This window comes from Cyclopterus lumpus, chromosome 8 (genome assembly GCF_009769545.1).
Source record: "Cyclopterus lumpus isolate fCycLum1 chromosome 8, fCycLum1.pri, whole genome shotgun sequence".
Taxonomy (NCBI): Eukaryota; Metazoa; Chordata; class Actinopteri; order Perciformes; family Cyclopteridae; genus Cyclopterus; species Cyclopterus lumpus.
The window spans coordinates 13,260,785-13,284,215 of NC_046973.1; the positions used below are offsets into that span (position 1 = coordinate 13,260,785).

General features: G+C 42.8%; 1 protein-coding gene across 2 annotated transcripts; it reads right to left on the bottom strand.

Annotated features, from left to right (window-relative positions):
• Positions 1-5,123: 5,123 nt before the first annotated feature.
• Positions 5,124-21,328, bottom strand: LOC117735023 (protein Hook homolog 2-like). Of its 2 annotated transcripts, XM_034539415.1 has the most exons (23): positions 21,007-21,327; positions 20,048-20,130; positions 18,635-18,707; positions 18,431-18,481; positions 18,202-18,334; positions 17,855-17,922; positions 17,486-17,551; positions 17,218-17,298; positions 14,536-14,702; positions 13,964-14,104; positions 12,900-13,101; positions 12,653-12,763; positions 11,912-11,999; positions 11,141-11,207; positions 10,728-10,865; positions 9,491-9,578; positions 9,171-9,176; positions 8,976-9,010; positions 8,815-8,897; positions 8,601-8,704; positions 7,325-7,432; positions 7,166-7,237; positions 5,124-6,945 (listed from the first exon to the last, which is right to left on the bottom strand). In XM_034539415.1, exons 1-23 carry the CDS (start codon positions 21,049-21,051, stop codon positions 6,817-6,819), a joined length of 2,139 nt encoding a protein of 712 aa, XP_034395306.1. In that variant the 5' UTR covers positions 21,052-21,327; the 3' UTR covers positions 5,124-6,816. The 2 variants fall into 2 exon arrangements, with proteins under 2 accessions (XP_034395306.1, XP_034395307.1); XM_034539416.1 differs by lacking the exon at positions 9,171-9,176 and having other exon boundaries at positions 21,007-21,328.
• Between the last annotated feature and the right edge of the window lie 2,103 nt (positions 21,329-23,431).

The following is a 23,431-nucleotide window of genomic DNA, read 5'->3' on the forward strand; positions in this document are numbered from 1 at the left end:
AAAAATTGTGAAATCAATATTTCCAAACAAGTAATTTTATTGTAAAACACTGATACAATCGGCTGTAGTGTCCACTGCCTCATATAACTGACTTATTTCATTTGAGAAATATTTTATTGACATGAGTTCCAATTGTTGTGAGCGATGAGGGAGGAGCTACCTACCGTGACGTCATCACTGACATAACTGGTGCATTTGTTTTTATGAATACACTCTTTGTAGGTTGCGATAGTCTATTTGTCTTGAGCTATTTAATTAAGCTTTGTTTGCTTATGTGTTTTCTACTGCACACATTACTTTATGCTAAGGTGCATTAAAAAGTGAATATGCCTATTTCCTAACATGACACACTTTCCCCCTGAGGCCCCTCCACTGTTTGATTTGTACAAAAAGCCACAAACACCAAAAACGTCACACGAGACTCGGCCTTCCAACGAGCTGATGGATTTAAAGGTTATAAAACAGGACACAATGTCATAAACTTCATATTGGCTGTAGAGGTAAAAGTCAGTTTTGTGGAGGTGTATTGCACGTGAACACAGACTCTGTAAATATAATTGCATTAGCCTCCCATAATCCACTTAAACTAATCTGTGCCAGGTTTGGAAAACATCCTCCACTATGCGTAAAATCAAATTTTTCTCTCATGCGGGAACTTTCCCAGCAAAATGCATTAATCAAATGACAGAATGAGATAAAGATTAGCATTAAAGTATCAAATCCAGAACATCGATATTAACCTTGTGCTCCCTGGGAGCGCAGCAGATTTACAGCGTGACTGAAATACAAAGTAAGGGAAATAAACTGCAGCTGAAATTAGTCCTTAATGGATCTACAGAAAATTAATCATATTTCATGCTCACATCATTTTCAATTAAGAGAGCCAAAGATTTGTTCTTTACAGCTTATTAAATGCAATCGCTTGCTTGTCTTTTTTCTTCTCATTCACTCATTGTTTATTGAATAACTAATAAATGCTTTTGACAGTTTTTCTGGAATAAGCCGTTATAAAAACAAGTCATTTAGTTATTGCAACAAATTAACCGATAACTATCAAATGAACTTTGATTACAAAGAGAAAACAGCGTGCGACTCACCTGATTTTGTGCCGGCACCCTTTTGGTTCTTTTGGCTTTTTTAAAATGTTATTTATTTTTCTGCATCCAAATGCACTCTATAAATAAATCCACCACCAGTGACTGATGAGAAGTGTTGCAGACAACTCCCTCCCTCCCTCCCTCTCTCTCTAACCCTCCCCCATCCGTGTTAATCTCCACAATATCCCTCACTGCCAACTACTTACGGCCCACCTACACTGCAAAACAAATCTTTAAGAACCAGTTCATCTCACACCGTCCCTTTAAATCGGATATCATGCAAAAAAAACTTTGAGAACATTTCACAATGTTCCGGTCCATCTTTAAGAAATGTGGCACTTTGTTTAATAAGTGCATTCAATTTAAATTGGAGAGACCTGCGTTGGAATCATTTTGCCAAATGTTGCTGAATAAAAAGAGACCATGAGTCCAAATCCTCAGTGGTTGGAGCTTGAAGAGGTTTGTAGCAATTAGAAGTAATTCAGTGCTCTCAGTTAAGTCAACAATGCTTTATTTCTTCCTTGGAGGCAAAAAAATATATATCTCTGGGTCTGGTATTATTCTAATCAGATCTGGTCCAATTATTCCCAGATGTGATCTAAGTCTATACCTGGATCTGCTCATTGGGTTGATGGAGGATGGAAGGTGTCAGTGACTGAGTGCAGGACCATGAATATCCAGCAAATGGCCATAGTGCATTACAAAATCTATAAACAACCTAATAATGTCTCCAAAAATCACTAACTTCATGACCTAAGAACAAAAAGGTGACGTGTGATACTGTGACAAACAATGCTATGATATAATGGGACATTCCTTATTCGACACCATACAATGCCTCCTCCTCCTTTTGTTTTGTTTTTACAACATTCCAATACTTTTATGTCAAAGTATGACACAACATTTTTGGGGGGAGTAAGATGAAATTTTTCTGAAACTTTGAGTGATGCCGAGATCGATGGTATGCCACTGTGGTTCAGAGGCAGGTGCCGATCCCTGGAGTGGTATGCCGCCTCCTAACGGCAGGTGCTGCTTGAAAGAGGAAGGCCTGTGGACTGTTGCACCAGTACCGTTGTGACGTCTCTCATGCTGTGTAAGTGTCACCCTCTGGTGGAAAGAACACTTATTTACAACTCATCTGCGGTTGCAGAGCTTTTTACGACATACTATAACCACCAGTTTTTATCATTGTTTTCATAAACTATACAATGGCTTTATTTTCACCTGTCAGACTGTCCTGGACTCTGTTGCCCCCTACAAGGTCAACAAGTTAAACAGAACACCACAGCCCTGGCTAAATGAATCCACCAAAGAACTTAGAGACTGTAGGAGAAAGGAAAGAAAATGGAAAAAAAACTGCCCTCCACATATTTTATAATATTTGGAAAGGAGGCCCCGGGGAAGACCAAGGACACGCTGGAGGGATTATATCTCCCGGCTGGCCTTGGAACGCCTCGGGATCCCCCAGAATGAGCTGGAAAGTGTTGCAGGTGAGAGGGAAGCCTGGGTCGGCCTGCTGAACCTGCTGCCACCGCGACCCGACCCCGGATAAGCGGGTGATAATGGATGGATGGATGGAAAGGAGGCAATGAATAACTATCAAAAGGCAGTTAAAGAATCAAAAACATCTTTCTTCTCCAATTTAATTCTAAACAATCATTCAAACCCCAGAGTCTTATTCAAGGTCATAGACAAGGTCATAAACCCCTCACCCTGTCATTTTATTGATGCCTCACAAGAGACGTGTGAGAAGTTTTTACATTTTAATAAGGTAAATGAAATAAGACAACAAATTACCCCCCCCCCCCAACCCAAGTTTTACATACCAGTAGGGACATTCAAAACTCTTTGAGTCATTTTCAGCCTGTATCATTGCCCTTTTTATCCCAACTTATATCACACATGAAATCAGCCACAGTATTTTATTAATTATAGCAAGTGGTACTTTCCCATCGATTTTTAAACATGCAATCGTACAACCTCTTTTAAAGAAACCTAAGCTTGATACTTCTGTTGTTTCCAATTTTAGGCCAATTTCAAAACTTCCATTTTTATCAAAAGTTTTAGAAAAAGTGGTTTCAACACAACTCCTAGCTTTTATGAATCATAATAATATATTGGAAAAATTTCAGTCAGGTTTTAGAGCACTTCATAGCACAGAAACTGCCCTCCTCAAGGTAACTAATGACCTCCTTTTAGCAGCAGACAGGGGGAGAGCGCCGTTTTAATTCTTTTAGACCTTAGTGCAGCTTTTGATACTGTAGATCACGCCATTTTAATGGATCGCCTCAAAACCTGGGTTGGCATCAAGGACACTGCACTTGGCTGGTTTTATTCTTACCTTTTAGAAAGCTCGTACTCGGTCACCATAGGTAATCCACTTTTATTTTCTATCTACATGCTTCCACTCGGCCAAATCCTCCAGCGACACAACGTATCTTTTCATTGCTATGCAAACGACACACAGATATACCTTCCGCTGAAACCTGGTGACCCAGAGAGCCTGGCTGCTGTCTTAGATTGTCTCTGACGTCAACTGCTGGATGGCTCAACATTTTCTTCAGCTCAATAACTCCAAATCAGAAGTCATATTATTCAGTTCCCCAAACAATAACACCAGTCAAGAGTCAACTTGGTCCCCTGGCTGCTTATTTAAAACCTGTTGCGAGAAATGTGGGTGTAATGTTTGACTCTCAATTAAATTTTGAATCACAGATCAAAAAAATTGTCCAGTCCTGCTTCTTTCAATTAATAATAATCTCTAAAAACAAACCCATATTGTCACGCTTAGATCTGGAAAAAGTCATTCATGCACTCATTTTCTCTCGACTACTGCAACTCCCTCCTTTCCGGCATGAATCAAAAATCCATCTCCCGCCTCCAACTAGTCCAGAATGCAGCAGCTCGGCTTCAGACGGCATCACATGACTCCAGTCCTGGCCTCTCTCCACTGGCTCCCTGTTAGTTTTAGAATTGATTTTAAGATTTTGCTGCTCACTTTTAAAGCACGCCTGGGTCTGGCCCCAAGCTACATCATTGAAATGTTAGCCCCATATGAGCCAGCTCGCAGCCTTAGATCCTCCGGTGGGGTCCTTCTGGCCGTTCCAAAGTCAAGGCTTAAATCAAAGGGTGACCGTGCTTTTGCCATCAGAGCCCCTCGACTTTGGAACGACCTACCTGAGGGGATAAGACTAGCAGAATCAGTAGCTTCTTTTAAATCACTTCTTAAAACCCATTTTTATAGAACTGCTTTTAAGTGAAGTTGTCCTTTTATGCAGTTCTTTGTTTCCCCTATTTTAGTTTGTCTGTTCTGCTTTATTTTGTATTTGTAATTTTCTATTCCTCTATTGTGTTCATTGTCTATATGGCATTGTCTCCTTTGGCTCATTTATTTTCTGAAATGTTTACTTGTATTTTTACCTTGCTTATATGTAGAGCACTTTGTAAACTCTGTTTTTAAAAAGGTGCAATATATAAATAAATGTATTATTATTATTTTCAACAACCTATACTAGGATTTTTTTGTACATACTGACTTATTTACGACTTTTTTTTTTTTTCGACATAAGATTATTACTTTAATATACTATGACTTTATTTTTTTCACTTTTCAACTCACTGTATAAAAAGGTGTATTGTAAGTCATTTATTTTCCAGTAAGAATCCAGTTTATTGTGAAATAGCTTTTCACATAAACAAATAAATCTGAGTTGCATGGCATACTACATGATTATTATTATTTTTTTTTTACGTAATCATTAATTGTTGGCTCGTTAGATTTAGACTTGTTGGTTCTCAAGTCTTTAGGGCAATGTTGTTGGATAAGCATTGCTCTCCCCTTTAGTTGAGCGCAACATGCTGAAGATGCACAAAGGATGTGAACGTCCGACTCACTTTGGCCTTGAGATCGTGACAGAATTAAAGTGTACATACAATTCGTCTTCTTTCTCAGATCCTTCTGGATTAATTCCACGTATTCCTGCAGTTTACTTTAAATTAATTCCCAAAGAAAACACCAGCCCACTGTTTCTCATCTTAAGATCCCATTTATTTGTAGTGCAAAAGTAGAACAGACAGAAATACAGATCTTTAACTCGCCTCAGATCCCTGTGAGAAGTAGACCGTGCTAGGATCTACTAGACCATTATATGACACAAACAAAAACACTGCCTAAAAGTTAACCCCTTCAAACCATGCAAACGTAGAGCAAAGAAAGTGACGTAACGCCATAAATATAGACTCTAGACAATGAAAACAATCAGTAGAAAAGTGTTTGAACACCACAGCAGGACTCTGGTCTGTGTAGTCCATAGCACAAACAGTCACAGGGACCAAAACAAGTCACGAAACAGCAGCTCTGACATGGGACGGCGTCACATGCCGACATCTGTTGAAAGGAACATTAACCGTAGTGTTGATAAATGGGCTGTTACGCCTACACAACTAAAGAATTCCAGCTTATTGATAAAGTGTTTCATTCCAGTTCAGTTAAACCGTAAATGAGGTCTAGCAGCGGTAAACAGCCATTAGCCGAGTCATTAGAAGGATAATTATTATTATTATGGACTCAATCACATTGTGTTTTCCAGTCTTTGTGATATAAAGTAGGAGGCCTTCAGTTGCCTGTATTCACGTCCGTTTCGGAGTCTAAAGTGGTGAGTGCAATTAGGTCCGACCAACAGCCGATACCCCGTTTCAAACTTTGGGAAGAAGGAAGGGCATGGAAAAAAAGTAAACAAAAAGAAATAATTTAAAAATAGTAATTATCAAAATTCATAATTAGAGAACATTATTAAAAAACAACATCACATGCAGGAGTCACAGTACCTCCAGCCATATGAACATGAGCCTGCAGTGTGATGCGTTGTTTAAGAACGGGGTCGACATATCTCAACTTCATTCTCACCCACAGAGGAAGCATTATTAATGTTTTCTGCAAGGCAATAAACACTTTCTTCTAGGAAAGTGCTTTGGCGTATCTACTTCCAATTATGAATATTCACTTTGGAGAAAATTATTTACGTGGATACAAAAAGAAGACACAAAGACTAAAGCCATTGACGCACACACTCATGGTCAATACATCTTTTCGAGGTCCGTCAAATATAAAAGAAAAAAGGTTATAAACTTAAGTCAAAACACACGGTTAAGAGAACAAAACTATAAGACAATTCAAAACGGATGAACAAATCCAAGGAGATGCACTAACGGCTGAATGTGATAATCGGCTTTCAGTCTAAAACATTCTAGAAGTGTGGCTTCATGTCTCCCGTAGCACTTAAACTACCAACTCTCTCATCTACTGCAGTTGAACAGTCCCCGTTCCATTCTATTGAATAACATAGAAGACAAAAAGAGTTAAAACAGACCTTAAAGAAACGGCCCACAAGGCTACATAGGAAATAAAAAGTCACCTTAAAAAAGGTGAGACAGCCTCATTTCAGGCCCGACAATTCCCCCTTCTTTAATTTCTGCTTTTGTGAGTTAGCATCTCTGCTCTCAAATAAAGAAAATAAACATTCTCGTACCATTAAAAGCCAGCAGGGGGCAGCAGCAGCATGAGGAATACTCTGAGGCGCAGCGATCCAGTTGAAAAAGGCATTAAGGCATAAAAAAAAAAAGAGACAGGGAAGGGAGTTCAGGAGAAGTCTACCACGGATCGCCAGATTCTCTCTGTGCTTCCCTTCAGCATGTGTGCGCTCTCTCCTGCCTGGACGCCTCATCTCGGGTGGTGTCGCGTCAGGCCTCTCCTGGCGTTGGTGGACTGCCTCTGCTGGGCGAGGAAGGACATGGCCTGGTTAGAGGGGCCGAGCCGCTCGCCAGACACTTTCTGATGCAACGCCATCCCCTGAGAAAAGGGGGAAAAGACAAAGAGGGAAGAGTGGCGAATGAGGGAGTGAAAGACAATGTGGAGAGTCAGGACGCATGTCTCTCTGCAGTCAACACAAAAATCCTTGTTCAAAACTCTTTTACGAGTTTCATGAATTCTTTATTCGACAATAGAGAGAAAAACAACACAATGCCTCCGGGCGTTCAACATGTTTTTATGCATTTGTACACTCACTTACCATGTTGTACCATGCAGTAATGAGGAGTTTCTCCTCCTGGTCATGCCTGGCTCTGCTCTTCTCATAGTCATGCTGCGCAAGAGATCATCACGCATTAGTGAGATTTAAAGAAGAGCCAGCGTGATCTACTTTGTATCTTTGTGGCAAAATAATTCGTACCTCCAGGTGCTTGATTTTTCTCTGCTTCTCCGTCAGCTGGTTCTTCAGTGCCTGAACGTCTGGAGTCCCAGGCACCGGCTGCTGCTTGGGATCCAGCGTTTTGATCACCTGCACACATTTAAAAAAAAAAAAAAAAGTAAATAAAAAATTGCATTCAAGACTCATAGGTTTAAAATAATAATTTGATTTCTTCTTTCTTTTCTTTCCAAAACTCTAGAGTGAGCGAGCTATCTCCTTTCTCCACCATAACAACCTTCTTGACCCTCACCAGTCTGGATTCAAGGCCGGCCACTCAACAGAAACTGCCCTCCTTGCTGTGCCTGAGCAGCGTCACACTGCTCGAGCAGCCTCTCTCTCCTCTGTCCTTATCCTTCTAGACTTTTCTGCTGCCTTTGACACAGTGAACCACCAGATCCTTATTTCCTCCCTCCCGGACCTGGGTATCTCAGGCACCGCGCTCTCACTCTTCTCATCCTACCTCACCGACCGCTCTTACCGGGTAACCTGAGCGGATCTGTGTCTGAGCCTTGTCCTCTGACTACTGGGGTCCCTCAGGGCTCAGTCCTTGGTCCTCTCCTCTTCTCTCTGTACACCAACTCTCTCGGCTCTGTAATTCGCTCGCATGGCTTCTCCTACCATAGCTACTCTCGTTTCCCCAATCTGAAACACAGGTAGCAGCACGAATCTCTGCCTGTCTGACTGACATCTCTCAGTGGATGTCTGCACACCACCTGAAAATCAACCGTGACAAAACTGAACAACTTTTCCTTCCAGGAAAAGTCTCTCCTACCCACAACCTGACCACCCACGACCTGACTATTACCTTCAACAACTCTGTGTTGGCCCTGACTCCGACTGCCAGGAACCTCGGTGTGACACTCGACAGTCAACTCTCCCTGAATGCCAACATTACCGCAACAACACGCTCCTGTAGGTACATGCTGCACAACATCAGGAGAATACGACCCCTTCTCACTCAGAAGGCGGCACAGGTTCTGGTCCAGGCTGTAATCATCTCGCGCCACTGGTTACCGGTGGCCGCCTGCATTCGCTTCAAAACATTGGTTCTTGTAAACCGTGCTGCGAACAGATCGGGTCCCGTCTACACCCAGGACATGGTCAAACCTTACACCTCAGCACATTTACTCGGTCAGAGATGATGAGCGAGCTACAAAAAGGTCTGGTAAGCTCACTTTTTTTTTTTTTAACTCCAAGCAAAAGAAATAAACCTCAGTTTCATTTTAGAGGACAACATGTTCCATCTAGGTGGACCGACCGTTCTCGCCTTCTCCACGTAGCGCTTGTATCGCTCCTCCATCTGCTTCATGTCCTCGTCCTTCTTCCGCAGGCTCGCCTGGAGTTCGTCTATCTTCTTCACCACTGAGAGGGGGGTGGGGGGGTGGAGAGACAGAAGGCCGTGTAAGGGGGAGCGGAGCGGACACCGGCAGGTGGAGACAACTAGGAGGAATTGGAAAGCAGCAAGGACTCACTGTTGCCGTCCACTTTGGGCTCGAGGTCATCAAGGACCTCCTTTTTCTTTTGGAGGTCCGAGTGAGCTTCGTGGAGCTTCTCCCTGCAATAAGCACAAGAGTGATGTTCACTTTTGTTTGGGACCCACGTGGGTGACTAACCTGTCGGGAGCAGTACTTACAAATGTTCCTCAAGCTTTTTCTTCAGCAAAGAGGACTTCACCGGAAAAGAAAAAAAACACATTAAACTCTAAACTAAGGCTAACCCTAAGGCTTTCTTAAAAAAACAACAAAAAAAACATGCTCAGTATAAGCTGCAAAAGTCAAGCTGAGAGGTAAATCATGGGCCGGTTGGACGGAGGCTGGGCCGTACTTACGATGGCCTGATTTTGGCAGAGTTGATCGATGGGTGCAGGCACAGAGACGGGCAGAGAGGGAGCAGCAGTTAACAGTGAATCACCACAGCAAACATGGGTTAAACTTCAACACAACAAAGTAGAACGCTGCAGTAGACAGCCAAGTGTTTAACGGTTATCTTTCAATGTGCCATGCATCTAGTTGATCAGGTCCCTACGGGATAAAGAAAAGTAGTTTTCACATGCACACTGTGTCTTAATACAACGTTAACGTGATTGTAGGAAACTACTCTATGAAATGAGGGGAGTTGGCAGAGAAAGGAGGAGATCTCCCGACTCACATCCTCAGTCTTGCTGTCCTGCTCATGCAGCGCCTTCTGGAGCTCCTCGATCTGGGAACGCAGCTCTGAGATCTGCTGCTCGTTTAGTCTTGGAAACAAACGGGGACAAGAAGAAATGTTAGAAATTGGAAAGAGCAAAAGAAAAACAGGTTTAAACCCTCTGAACCCCCAGCGGGATTGGAAGCATGTATTCTTCAAACAAATTGCTAAAACAGTCACAGCCAAAAGCTGAAATACTTAATTATCATCAGATATTCATCTTTGTGCAGATCCTTGAAAAATGATGACATTTTGTAATTGTTTTTTTAAAAACACATTTTATTCTACGTGTCTCGTTTAAAATCTCACCCCGCATAAACCGTTAGGCAACAAAATCTTCCAGATTTCCTCCAACAATGGTAAGATTTGGAGACACTTGGAAACATGTTAGATACATAGATTCCACTGTTTGCTATTTTGGTAAAAATAAATCAATTTCAACTTTTATGATTTATGGCATTATAACACTGCTCTACTTCTAGCCATGGCTGTGCCATTTCTATAGAGGAAAGGTGTGTACTGTGAGTAGAAGATGTATGCAAAGCATCATGTGGATCTGCGTACATCTGCTGGAGGCAGTGTTCATCCAGTCCCCACAGGCCTGCGACCACTCACTGCTTTTGCGCAACTGACCATGCTCACTCCCCACACACACACACACACACACACACACACACACACACACACACACACACACACACACACACACACACACACACACACACACACACACACACACACACACACACACACACACACACACACACACACACACACACACACACACACACACACACACACACACACACACACACACACACACACACACACACACACACACACACACACACACACACACACACACACACACACACGCACACACGCACACACGCACACACGCACACACGCACACACACACGCACGCACACACGCACACACGCACACACGCACACACACACGCACGCACGCACGCACACACGGCTTTCTGCTGCCTGTCCTCCAGTCCAGCCCACACAGCTCAGTTGAGCACACAGTCCAGAGGGTGAGTTGACATTTAGGCAGATATCACTCCTACTATCAGCCAAACAGCCAGCTTAATGTCCAGCAACACATAGTATGGTGACCTAGAAGAGGAATGATTGCTTAACACAACCACAAATTATTACTTCACCCGTACCACCCCCTCACCCCACTTTACCTGTTCTGAGTTTCCAGGACGTTCTTGCTGCGCTGAGCCTCCTCCAGCTCAGCCTGCACCTCCACTAGTTTCTGCCTGTAGGTCTCCTCCTGGACACACAACATCTTGTTTTCGCTCTGGAGACGCACCACTGTCTCCCTGTCCGAGGAAAAGAACATTTGAAACACACAGATGAAGGGGCTCAGAGAGCGACAGACACAACTGAGGTCTGCCGAGTCGGCCGCGCCTTCACCCGACAACACCCAGGCCCAAATGTGAAGTGCTGGCATCCGTTGCTATTTCAGGGACCAACTATCCATGCTGAATATAAGGCACGAGTGACACCAATGTAATGTCTGTTACGGGTTTAGAAGGAAAATCTCATCGGTTACGCTTTACCCCATGAACCCCCCCCCCCACACACACATACATACTTGAGCTCAGTAGGCATGATCTCCGCAGCAAGGTTTCCAACTGTGACACCACTGTCACACAAGCCTCCTGCACACACACACACACACACACACAAACAGAGACAGAGAGATTAAGTGTCTGCGGGTAACATAACCATTTCATTAAAATGCATCGTTTTTTTTTTTTTTAACTGAGAAAATTAATACATATTGACACCAAAAGAAATCAATAACAGTTTTAGTGTTCGCTATATTGAAAATATTTTCACCTCATCTTACCTCGCTGCTTGACAGATCTTTCCGAGAGGAAATCAAAGCCCAAATCGCATGAGAACACAAACTAACGGATCGAGAAAAGCAACCGTGTTCCCAGAGTTAAAATGACTTGCGGCTTTGAAGAGAGCACAGATAGCCGCTGCAGTTACTCGTCGGAAGGAGTTGACGGTATGGGAACAGTGGTGAAAATATTCTAAACATAGCGGACACTCAAACTCTTTTTTTTTTTTTTAAAAAGGTGGCTTAAGAGACATTTTGCTGGTCCACAGCAGCACTTTGCTTAGCTCTTGTGCTGGTAGTTCTTCCTGTTTCTCCAAAATCTAAAGTTACTGGAGGTATACACTGCCTGTGGATGAGTATCTCAAACAACCACACTTGAAAAAACATCCGAACTGTCCTTTAACATGCTTTTGAAGGAAATTGTATTTTACCACGAGTGGAAATTTACTTCAGACTACTTTTACCATCTTGTAGTTCAGTTATTCGTTTCTGAAATTGAGGGTAGTTACAACTCACCAGATCCACTGAGACACCTCTGTTGGACTTGGGCACACCTGAGCTCGTCGTTTGTCTCCCGGAGTGTGTCTCTCTCCGAGATCAGGTGCTGAAGAACGTAAGCACAACAGAACGCCTCGGCGTCATTTCAGGCCGCTTTGGTTTGCATGTCATAAGAATCTATAAAGTCAAGAAAGTATGAAAACTGCCAGGATGGAAAACTCTAAAACAGAACAAAGCAAGCTCCGTGCCCGAGTAGCTTAATGGTTAAGGTGCGTACCACATAACCACCAGGACCGTGGTTTGATTCCTGGTTACCGCATGACCTTCAAAAACCCCACAGAGCGTTGTTTTTTGTTTTTTTTCTTCTTCATATATATATATATATATATATATATATATATATATATATATATATATATATATATATATATATATATATATATATATATATATATATATATATATATATATATATATATGAAGAAAAAAAAACCGCTGTAGAAGTACTGCAAAGTAAATGTACACTTCAGGTCCGTACAGTATTACTCCAACATTAATCACTCCTGTCAGTTTGCAGAAGGGGACTAGAATTGACACAGGACGTGGGAGTCCACTGCAGAATACTACCATATTTGCCTGGCAACAGTTCCTCTTGCAATTGTCGCAACAAAACTGTTTTTTTTTTTTTTTTAAAAAGCATTTTGTAAGTGCTCTGTCCCCACCACAATTTTTATTTCCCAACAATGTTCGCCAACTCACTTCTTTCTCTTTCTGCACTGCGTCATACTTGTCGTGAAGGTTCTTGTACTCAAACTGCCATTTCTCAGCTTTCATGGCCTCTGCCGAGTGCTTGGTGTGAAGCTCATGAGTCTGCAAGCAGGAGAGCACAGCAACAGTCAGCGTTGGCAAGGGCCTCTATGAAGAAACTGAAAGGTTTTCCAAACACGTGCCGAAACCAGACTGTGTTTAACATCACAGACAGTCCTCCTCCTCCTCCACAGCTTGCCTGTCTCTTGTACGTGTCCAGCTGACTGCGGACAGCGTTGGCCCTGCGCAGCTCCTCCTCCAGCTCACAGGTGCGCTGCATGTACACTGTGTTGCGCTCCTCCAGGAGGCGCACCTGCCTGCGCAGGTCTCCCAGATCCTCCAGCTTCCGCTTGTATGTCTCCACCAGCGCTTCGAGCTGGTTCACCCGGTCAGACGAGTGCCTAAGGGAGGGAGAGGGGGAGGAGGGGACCATGTGGGAAGCGTCGACTACCAGCTCAGAAATAGGACTTTTTAGATAGACACAATACATGTGAGCTTAACTACTCAAATTCAACATCTCTGACGCAGGCCGGTGTCGATGCATGAAATTCACATTATCAACACAGATGTCAGAGAGGAGCTGAATGGACGTCTGTGTGTGGGCAGTGTGGGAGTTGTTTCTGCGAGTGTAAATTGATAATAGATGAACTACTGCTTAAAGGAGAAGGCTGGTGTTGTTCTGCCATCTTAAAATCCCTCGAAAAGATCAAAAGCAACAATGTGTTAGTTTGCCTCTCAATACTTTTCTACTTATTTCTTTTCTCTGCTAGCGATCATTTATGACGGCAAAACTATGCACGTGATCTTTTCATGGGATTTATCAACGGTCACAAAGATTTAGAATATCACCAGACGTATCCTTTAAAAGTATTTTCAGTCAAAGCACGCTCAATAAAAAGACTGGTTGATTTACGTTTTTGTTGTCTTATTAACAACAACTTATTTGCTCAACAATTATTGTCAGCCAGTATGGGGAATATATTGTACCTTTTCACATGAGGGAAATCTTTGCATGGAAGGCACTGTTAATTCTGAACAAATGTATTTTTTTCAATTTAATTTCTTTTGTTAAATAAGCCTTCCATTTCCTAGTTTGACATTACACATTCCCAGAATGCGCCATTTGAAAGCTACAAAGCAGAGAACCCCCACAAAACCCACTTGAAAACAAACTTAGTGTTAGAAGGATAGCACCGTTCAGCCACAATTAATTAAACTTTGAGCTGGGCAGGATTCTGTCATGAATGCCAAGTCCGGTCTTACCTGAGAATGTCCATCTCGTCTTTGAGTGCCTGGGCCTCCTGCGCCAGGCTGGTCAGCTCCTCGTTCCGCAGCTGCAGGTCGACCACCTCGTGCTCCAATATCTCTCCCCGCACACGCATGTCATCTCTGCTGTTATCTAGTCTGATTGAGAGAGAGAGAGATATATATATATATATATATATATATATATATATATATATATATATATATATATATATATATATATATATATATATATATATATATATATATATATATAGATATATATATATATATATATATATATAGATATGACACCAGAGCAGTTGTTTGTCAGCCAACTGAAAGGGCTCATTGTGAGATACTAAATGTGGCAATATGACGCAACAAATTATTGATTAGAGTTGCTGAGGCCGACAAGTCTCCAGCCATTTTCAAGAAAGTTGAGAAAATGATGTGCCTGTAAACACATCTACTATGTAAAGGCCTGATGAGCGGTTGCGCGTACATCACATGCTGATATAAAACCCTTGGGCCGTCTTCCTCAGCAGCTCCAACATTATAGTGTGTGTGTGTGTGTGTACTGCTTGTACCTGTAGTTCTCCTCCTGAAGCTGCTCCATCTGGCTCTGCAGCAGCAGCAGCTTCTTGCCGGTGATGGCAGTGGTGGAGGCGTCCAGAGAGTCGCAGCCGCTTAGCTTCTCCTTCAGAGAGCGCGTCTCTGCCTGGAGGGACGACTTCTCCTCCAGAGCCACCGACAGCTGCGAGAGAAGCGCCGAGGACAAACACGAGAGAAAAAAAAAAAGTCCTCAACGCGGATTTAAAGAACAAAATGTCATCGAGATCACCGACATCTTTCCAAGAGTAAACGCGGATGCACAGCGGGCCACTTTTCATGCTTAAGGAGGACCCCGAACACATGCCCAGTCATCATTTCACATGCTCAGGCTTTCAGGAGCAAAGTTAGTCAGCTGGTCTTGAGCAGATGGAACTTTCTCAATAGTGAAGTTGTTAGCAGTACTCCTCAGGGTAAAAACAAAACAAAACTGATTCTCATGATGTAAAAATATGTAAAGCTCAGTGAGGACCTTTAATTGGTTATACAGTTATAGTTCGGGGGGGGGGGGGGTTCTATTTTTCAAGGAGTTATATAATGTTTGTGTTTGAAACAGACTGAACTGAAGTTATGGTTAGACAAGATGGCATTCCAGTATAAAAAATAAATAAAGAATAAAAGAAAGGGGGGAGCGTGTACGTACCTGCTGGACATCTTTCCAGCTTGAATACAGCAAAACCCTACACTGAACTTTAAGGACAGATTGCATGCTTTAGAGGACCAGGAACAGTAAATAGCTTCCAAAACAACACAAATGACTAATCCCTAACGCGTGGGCTTAGTAAGTAAACAAACAGGTGGGCTGAGAGCAGCACAAATTATTGTTGGCTACCGCGCCATCCCAAGGCAATGTGTCAGTTTTATCTTGATGTTATGCAACTATTGACTAAAATGTATCTTTGAAACACACAAAATTAGTCCCCTCTGTCAGTGGTGCAAAAACAAGCTGTGGGAACACAAACAAAGTATATGGCAGAATAACCAATAAGGGTCAGAGCAAGAAAAACACACATTCTACAGCATGCTGCCGCAGCACAGCAACACGAGGCCTCAAAAGGATCCCGAGGTCAGGTACATCCAAAGATGGAATGAGAAATTAAATATATCATATTTCTGATCAAAACCTTCCACATTTACCATTGGTGGTTTAAATAAGAGATTTTTGATCAAGAATCATCAATAATAATAATAATAATAATAATAATCACAAGGGTAATGACTAAGAGGGTAATGCAAATAATAAGACCAGCTAGATGTTCACAGAGTAAACTTCACTTTCCTGCAATGCAGCCTTTAAAAAGCAGGAAAAGACAACACATATACCACGATATTACAACATCCAGTCTTGTATCAGAATATCATAATACTATCAATATATTGGCCATCCCTCTGTGAAATGGTTGTAAATGACTTTTGAGATAATGTCAACAGCTTCATCTGACAAACGGGACTAAAAAAGAAACCCCGACATACCATCTTAAAGTTTAATTTCTTGATATTTTAATGAAATCAATCCCCGATTTTGATAATGTTTATGCTCCACATGCTGCCATTTTATGCATTTTTATTCGGTCGATACCGCTTGACGCGGGAAATGATGCGGCATGTAATCCAGCACGTTTGTATCTCATGGATATCATCCTCACTCTTTACTGTACCAACACCGCATCAGAGGCCACAGTTACACGTGTCGGTTTTAATGCCACTTGAGCTGATGCGCCCGAATGGATCTCCGCTGTGTGTGCGCATATGACCTGCCTGACTGGATATTGATTACACGGCCCAAAGAGCAGCTGTCAAACTGTGGATGAATACATTTCATTTAAACTGAAATTCTTTATAATACAAGTACCGTTACTTTGTTATTTAAAAAGGAGCAATGTTGGGTTTTCATCAGCAGTAACTTAACACGACTCAGACAGCTGGTCTCAGCTGTCCTCCAGATCCAGTTTTGGAGGGGAACTCTCATGTACGTGGATGTGTATGCGTGTGTGTGTGTGTGTGTGTGTGTGTTAGAGATCCAGTATCAAAGCGTAGACACTTGGCGGTTAGCGCATCCCGGCATAATCGGATGAAAAAAAAAAGAAGGTCCCATTGAAGAGACACGTGTAACCACGGCCAGAGCTGTATGAAGTTACTGCTGATGCTCACTGCTGTAGTTTCACAGTAAGAGTTCAAACCACGAAACAAAGGACACCTTGTAATGTGATGCAATCACAGGAAATGTTGTGTAGTTGTAACAGAGGCTCTGCTGACAACGACTGTTCTGTTTTGGTTTTTTATGCAGACGACAGGCTGCACACCTACAACTCCTCAGCAAGGTTGCAGACTTTATGTGGCCCTGCCGTTGTGTGGAAAAACTAAAGCAGGAAATCAGTTTGCTGTTCCACAAATTATGATGGTAAAAGCCCAATTATTGACTAAATGTTGGTTTGTTCAACTGCACCGTAAACTGATACACCAGTTGCTGCTAGCTATTATATTTCTGTTAAAGGGAATGTTTACTGCTCAAAAGAATTATGGGTCCTGGATGTAGGTGGGATATCAGTAAGTGTGTGCATCGCCATATCAAAACGGGACTGAAATCATAAGAATTCTGACTTTAATGTCTCAGGAAATGTTTTGCCAAGTAATACGTAGACACCTTTCGGCGTACCAACCTGATGTTCCAGGTCTCGACATCGCTGGCTCAGGTCCAGCTTCTCGTCTGCCTCTTCACTTAGAAAGTAATACTTCCTGGACTGAGAACACAGAACCGACAGAACATGAAGACAGAGGAGATGGCATGCCAGTGGGCGGTTGTTTTTATATAAAAAAAAAAAAAAAAAAAAAAAGGGTGAGGCGAAACACAAAAGAAGAATGTAACAGATCTGCTGAGTAAGAGAAAAAGAAAAGAGAGGGAAAGAAATAAAGTGTTGCAAGTTTCACCTGGTAGTCAAAGTCCCCATAGGTCTCTGGACTTCCAGGATCCGACGAAGGCTCCTTTGATAAGAGCTAAAAAATAATAAAAACACAACGAGTCAATGAAAAGCTCAAATTACAGGCAAAATACCAGTTTTATGGAATAACTTTACTTCAGGTTTTTTTCCCCCCTACACGTTCCAACATCTTCAGCCCTCTGGGTACCAATGAAACACTAAACATATGCTCGAAATACCTCAAGAGTAGGGTTTCTGGGACTCATGCTCGGTCTCATGCTTATCCGGATTTCTTTGATTGTGAATTAACTGTGACTAAGAGCTGGGATTAATGCAAAGCAGAGGGAAACCGAGGGGGATAAGCGAGCGGCGCACTTACCTCCTGAATGGCTGTCATCACAACGTGCTGGACAGATTCCTCAAGTGTCATTATCTGCCGGATTTGCTCTGTGTTTAGGAGAAGACAACAGAGAGCCGTGAAGGTGCAGCCAAATGCGGATTAGCAAAAGTACTCTCCTAAAAACCAAACCAGCACTGCATTTATCAGGATTTTTCACAGAACCAGTGCTCATCAAGCCAATGTTTTTCTTGCTTTCCGAATTGTAATTTGCATCATGGTCTCTTAACGGAGGGGTGTGAGGTTATGTGGGGAGGTAATCCTGAGTGTTATTTTCACAGATGGTCAGTTTTTCATGTCCCCCCCCCTTCTTACAGCACACACTTTACCTTGTTTCTTCTCACAACTGACAGCACAACCCAATACGAGCTGCACCAGCTTGCCCAGTTCAGTGACATCTCCCATCTCTCCTATAAGGTTCACGTCTGGCATGTGCTCATCTGATACCTGGTGGCCGAGCACCTGTTATTGGAAGGTGAGGAAAGGATTAGGATTCAGTGAATTTTAGAAAAAAAAGTGTATTGAAAGTGTTAGTAAAAAGAAAAAGTGTCTTCTTACGTCATGGTAATAGTCCAGCATGCTCTTAAGAATCTTTTTTAAGTTGCTGACCTAAGAAAAAGAAATCAGTCACAATCGCAAACAAATCTGACACTTGATGCTCATTTTAATGAGGAAAAGGGAGTAAAAATATAAGCCCAGACATCTTGGTCATTCCAGGTCGCCGTAAGATATCCTGTCGCATCCCGCTGTTTCACAAATTACCTTGAGGCGCCAGTTGTCCCCGCTCTCCTCCTTGATCCTGCCCAGCCACGTCTCATTAAACCAAGAGGGGTCTCTGTTAATGAGAGCACAGGAGAACTCCAGTGACGATAACGACGACACATCTCTGGGCATGAAGATTCACAGAAGGCCACAGGACAATGAGGCCCTGGTGCTTCTGTTCCGCTAAGCACACTGACATTTAAGTAGAACAATCACATGTCCGAAATGGAAAAAAATCATGAGATGCAAAGCTCTCGCAGGATGGTTGAGGTTGAATAGTCAATAAAAAGGTCGTCGGGCAGCAGGTCTCAAGAAAGCTTTCGCACATTTTTTGCAACTTGTGGGTAACCAAGAATCAATCAAGAAACAACCACTGAGCATTGGGCTCCAAGTTTAAGTGACTAAATAAAACATTTGCTCTAAATCTTAAATAGTTATGTTCACCATTCATCGGTGTGGAACATAAATACCCCCCCCCACCAGTTACAAACGGTGATTGGGTCTGGATAGAGGGGTCTTATTTTTGTGTCGACCAAAGCTGACATCACAAATCCAGACTGTTTCCTTTAAACGGTTTACATTTTGTATAGATAAAGGCCTTGTGAATGAAGGCAAATCACTGTCAAAATCCGAAAGCGCAAATGGGAGCCATGCGCGCAAATCAAACAGCCGCGCGTGTAATTTACTTTGAAGTCACTCAGCAAAAGTCGCTCGCGAATTTGTAACCTGCTCGCTCGCGAAACTTTAACCTGTGCTGCTCACTCGCAAGTAGTTTTTCTTTTTGACAGTAAGTGGGCAGAGCTAGTCACAATTGTAGCTCTACATCTAATTGGACTAAAGTTGCTAGTAGGTGGGATAAAGCTATTTTGCGATCGGCCAATAATTACAGAAAACGGGGAGCCGGTATGAGGCATGGCTGACCACATGGAGGTAACGTATATCTTCTAAAACCTATTTATTTAGTAAGTGATTGGTGTAACATAGTTAACTGTAAAGCAAAGAACATGATAAACTAGGTAATTTTAATATCTCTCATTGGTTTACTACACGCCATCGGAAGACCGTGAAACGGCTGTCGGGTGTGATATCCAGCTAATCCAAAGACGAGGATTGTAACCAATTAATGACTCGTACCGCCCACTTACTATCAAAAAGAAAAACAAAATGTACAGTGATGTAAAAGCACTCGTCAAAGTAAATTACTTGCGCGGCTGTTTGATTTGCGTACTCTCGGATTTTGACAGTGATTTGCCTTCATACTTGTGCAATTCACAGAGCAATTTATTGAAAATCACAAATATCAGTGAGGAGGCTCTGAATGAATTCCTACCAGCCCCAAGCTCACACCGTGCACTAAGATAATCAAAATGTATTATAAATACTACAACTACTCATGCATGCGCGAGCCCTTACATTTTGTGCAGCACGTGTCCAACGGCCACTCCACTCGTCAGGTCCTGCTTGCTGTTGCACGACGGCACCTGAAATGTCTGTATCTGGAAACGAAGACGTTGAGAATTACTCGAGTCACCTCAGGTGAAGCCGCTCATACATTTGATGCACAGCCATATTTTCAGTCAACGTTAATCCTAAAGCTACACCAGATAAAACCCTATGCATTTTTGATGAATGTGTGAACAAAAAAAAAGAAGAAAAAAAACCTCCAGAAGCATTTGGGCCATTGTGAAATAATAAGTTTTTTTTTTTTTTTTTTAGGTAGGTGGAAGGGAGAGTATACACTTTTGTTTAGGAACCTCTTTAATGATGCTAAAATGTGACTTGTACCTGCATGGATGAAACAAATTACAGTGGCTTGAATATTTTAAAACTGTCAATGCAGGTAAAACAAATCCATTCAGTCTTTCTTTACACTACTTACAGGACATATTGCGGGATGTGCGTTCCTACAGAGCAAGCTATTCATATTAGTTGGAGTCTTAAGTTGCCTCTGTGTGGGGAAAGTGCCAAACAGGTGGGTTTGCCCCCTGGTCCTGAGAAGTTACCGTGTTGGAGAACCTAACATTACTGCATCCAGATCAGCTTATTTTATTCGTATTTCTTTGCTTCGTTTTCCCGGCAGTCCACGTTGCTGACGCCACAGCCAGATAACGAGATAAGAACAGACCACCGACAGCAAACCAACTTCTAACGGGTTCACCTAGCTAGCTAGTTAGCTTGGCTGGCTAGCGACAGCTAGCTTTCAAACTCAACTTTTCTAGCCGACAACTCCTCGCGCGTTAAGTCAAACAAAACAGACCTGTTTTAACCGAGGCCTTCACGTACAAAATAAACAATGTTATGTTCCTCCTAGACTGCCAACACCTGCTGTCACCTGTTAGTCGGGCGGTTAGCCTCGCTAACACCAAACTTACCCAGGTCAGCAGTGAGTCACACAGCTCTGCTTTGTCCAGACTCATCGTGTGTTTGGTCACAGCCACCAGCAGCCGGGAGAAAGGGCCGACGGGAGGGTCTCTCAAAGACAGTCTTTATCCACCGAAGTGTGTTACTCTCTCTTTCCACTTTCCACGTCAGACATTGTTCATCCGCGGCCTCTTGCTGCTCTGTCCTGCTCCTGTCCCCCCCACCTTCGAGTTTCGGGTCTTGTTATCCGAGCGAGCTTCCGTATTAAGAGCGTTCCCATGGAGCTTCCGTATTAAGAGCGTTCCCATGGAAACGGATTATTTTGTGATCTGCGGGTCAGCCCGTCTGGTCGTGAAATGAAATGATCACCACGGAGACAATAAGAGCCCGCTGTCGGGGTTTAAACCCTCGTAATCCCGCTGGCGACCCAATACATAATTACCTGATTATAGATAAATATGAAACAGATAACACACATACATCCATCCCTCAAAATCAGAATTGAAGAAAAAGATCATTTGAAATGAATTCACACTAACATCCACCAAAAGTTCACCTCACAGCAACCGCCGTCTAAAACCAATATTATCTCATGAGACTAATAATAATAAAAAGAGAGAGAGATAAAAAAAAGGGGGGGGGGGAGAGAGAGAGAGAGAGAGAGAGAGAGAGATATCACTGACAAGACTAAGTAAAAATACATAAAAACTGGAGGGAAAAAACTCGAAACATTTAGAAATGTTATAATTTTACCACAAAGAAATCTCTGCCACATTTTCACTTTAGAGATCAAGAACAGTAGTCTTAGGCTGCTATTCAGATTTGTATTTTTTTAATAGAAAAACCCAACATTGAGTAGCCGCCAACATCTCAGTTGGAGGCCCCACTGTTTTCTCTTTGCTGTATTCAAAGTTCCTGAAAGCACCACTGGATGGCTCTAGTTGACAAAAAGCTTGACGCACAACTGGCCTCTCACTGCCCGTGACAGATGTTTTGCAAGATCTTAAGACATGTTCTCTAAGTAGTCGGAATGTGAGTTTTAAGACAGCACAATTGAAACCAATAATTTATAATTTTTTATCAATTCAATATGTGACACCTCCGGCGGATGTATACGTTCCTCAGAAAGCCTTTTGTTTTGGCAATGGGGACCCCACCACAAGCCATCCTGAGCCTTATCGAAAGACCTCCTCAGTGGGAAACGCACTTGAACAGGTCACACTGGTTTGCGATGATACAGCTCAGTAAAAAAAAGAAGAGGAAGAAAAGAACCGCCAGCAGGTTTCTGTCTAAAGCCTCGCTCTCTTATCGACCTGATGTCACCCTGCACGTACTCCCTTTCCCTGGTAATCTGCACCGCTCCCACGTGCCACACGTCTCCTTCCTGCGTCCTTCTGTCGCCGTCACAAATCAAACTGACCCACCACACAAGCTTCCTGTTTACTCTGGCAAACCCCAACCACGTGTGTGCCAAGTCCACACCGTGCTTGTTGACCACCTGGGATGAAAAGATGTGCTGCACTTCTGGTTGTTTTCGTTCAACACGAGCCGGATCACATCTGGCCTTGCTGTACTACAGTCTGGCCAGAGTTCCTGTTTGTCGAGAAGCGTTTTTTTTTCCAGCCAGAGGAATGCGCTTGTTTACACATTCCTCTCTCTGGCCATTATAACTCATACCTCGATCACACCAACTCCTGTTCTCTCTCGGCTTGATTGTGTTTTTCTACTTCCTTTTTAGTTTTGTTATATCTGCTTGTCCGTGGTGGTTAAGGCCCACAGCATGTCAATGGAAACGCTGTTTAAACATTGAGTTCAAATCACCACCGTTATTCCTATTAGAGCAGTTGTTTGCTCACAAATGTGTGTGTGTGTGTGTGTTGGGGGGGGGGCTTGAGTTCAGTAACCTAGGGCGAAATTAAGACACCTGGGAGGAAGTGAGGTTCCTCGTTGGGGGGGGGGGGGGGGGGGGGGGGGGGGGGCTAAACGGGGAAGTTAGTCACTCGCGGAGGGATCGGTCAGGGCTGACTAACGCTTGAGTGTTAGGGGGGCGTGGCTGGGGCTTTGGCGAGGCTGGAGCGGAGGCCGACTATTTTTGGCCCGGCTCCTCTTCCTCCGCGCTAATTCCTCTTTTTCACCCGTTCTCTCTTTCCTTATTCCCCAGATGTGTTTCCTTCCTGAAAGTCGAAAAGGCTTTACTTCTCCTCTTTTCCAACCCCACACTGACGCACTCACATCCCTCTGGGGGGTTGGGAGGGTGAAGCTAAGATTGAGCAATTATTCCTTTTTTTTAAGCTTGTGGTTTTTCTTGTTTGGAAAAAAAGTATAGTTCCTTTTTTTAAATATTCTTTGAGGGCAAAGAGCAAACTGTCTACTGCATTCCGCACCCTACACAAGGTTCAATTCAATTCAATTCAGTTTATTTTGTATAGCCCAATA

Coding starts and splice junctions, on each gene's coding strand:
- LOC117735023 (XM_034539415.1), bottom strand. CDS start 21,051: ATGAGTCTGGACAAAGCAGAGCTGTGTGACTCACTGCTGACCTGG. Junction 18,482..18,634: donor GGGACAACTGGCGCCTCAAG/GTAATTTGTGAA, acceptor TCTTTTTCTTAG/GTCAGCAACTTAAAAAAGAT. Junction 8,705..8,814: donor GCCCAAAGTGGACGGCAACA/GTGAGTCCTTGC, acceptor CCCCCCTCTCAG/TGGTGAAGAAGATAGACGAA.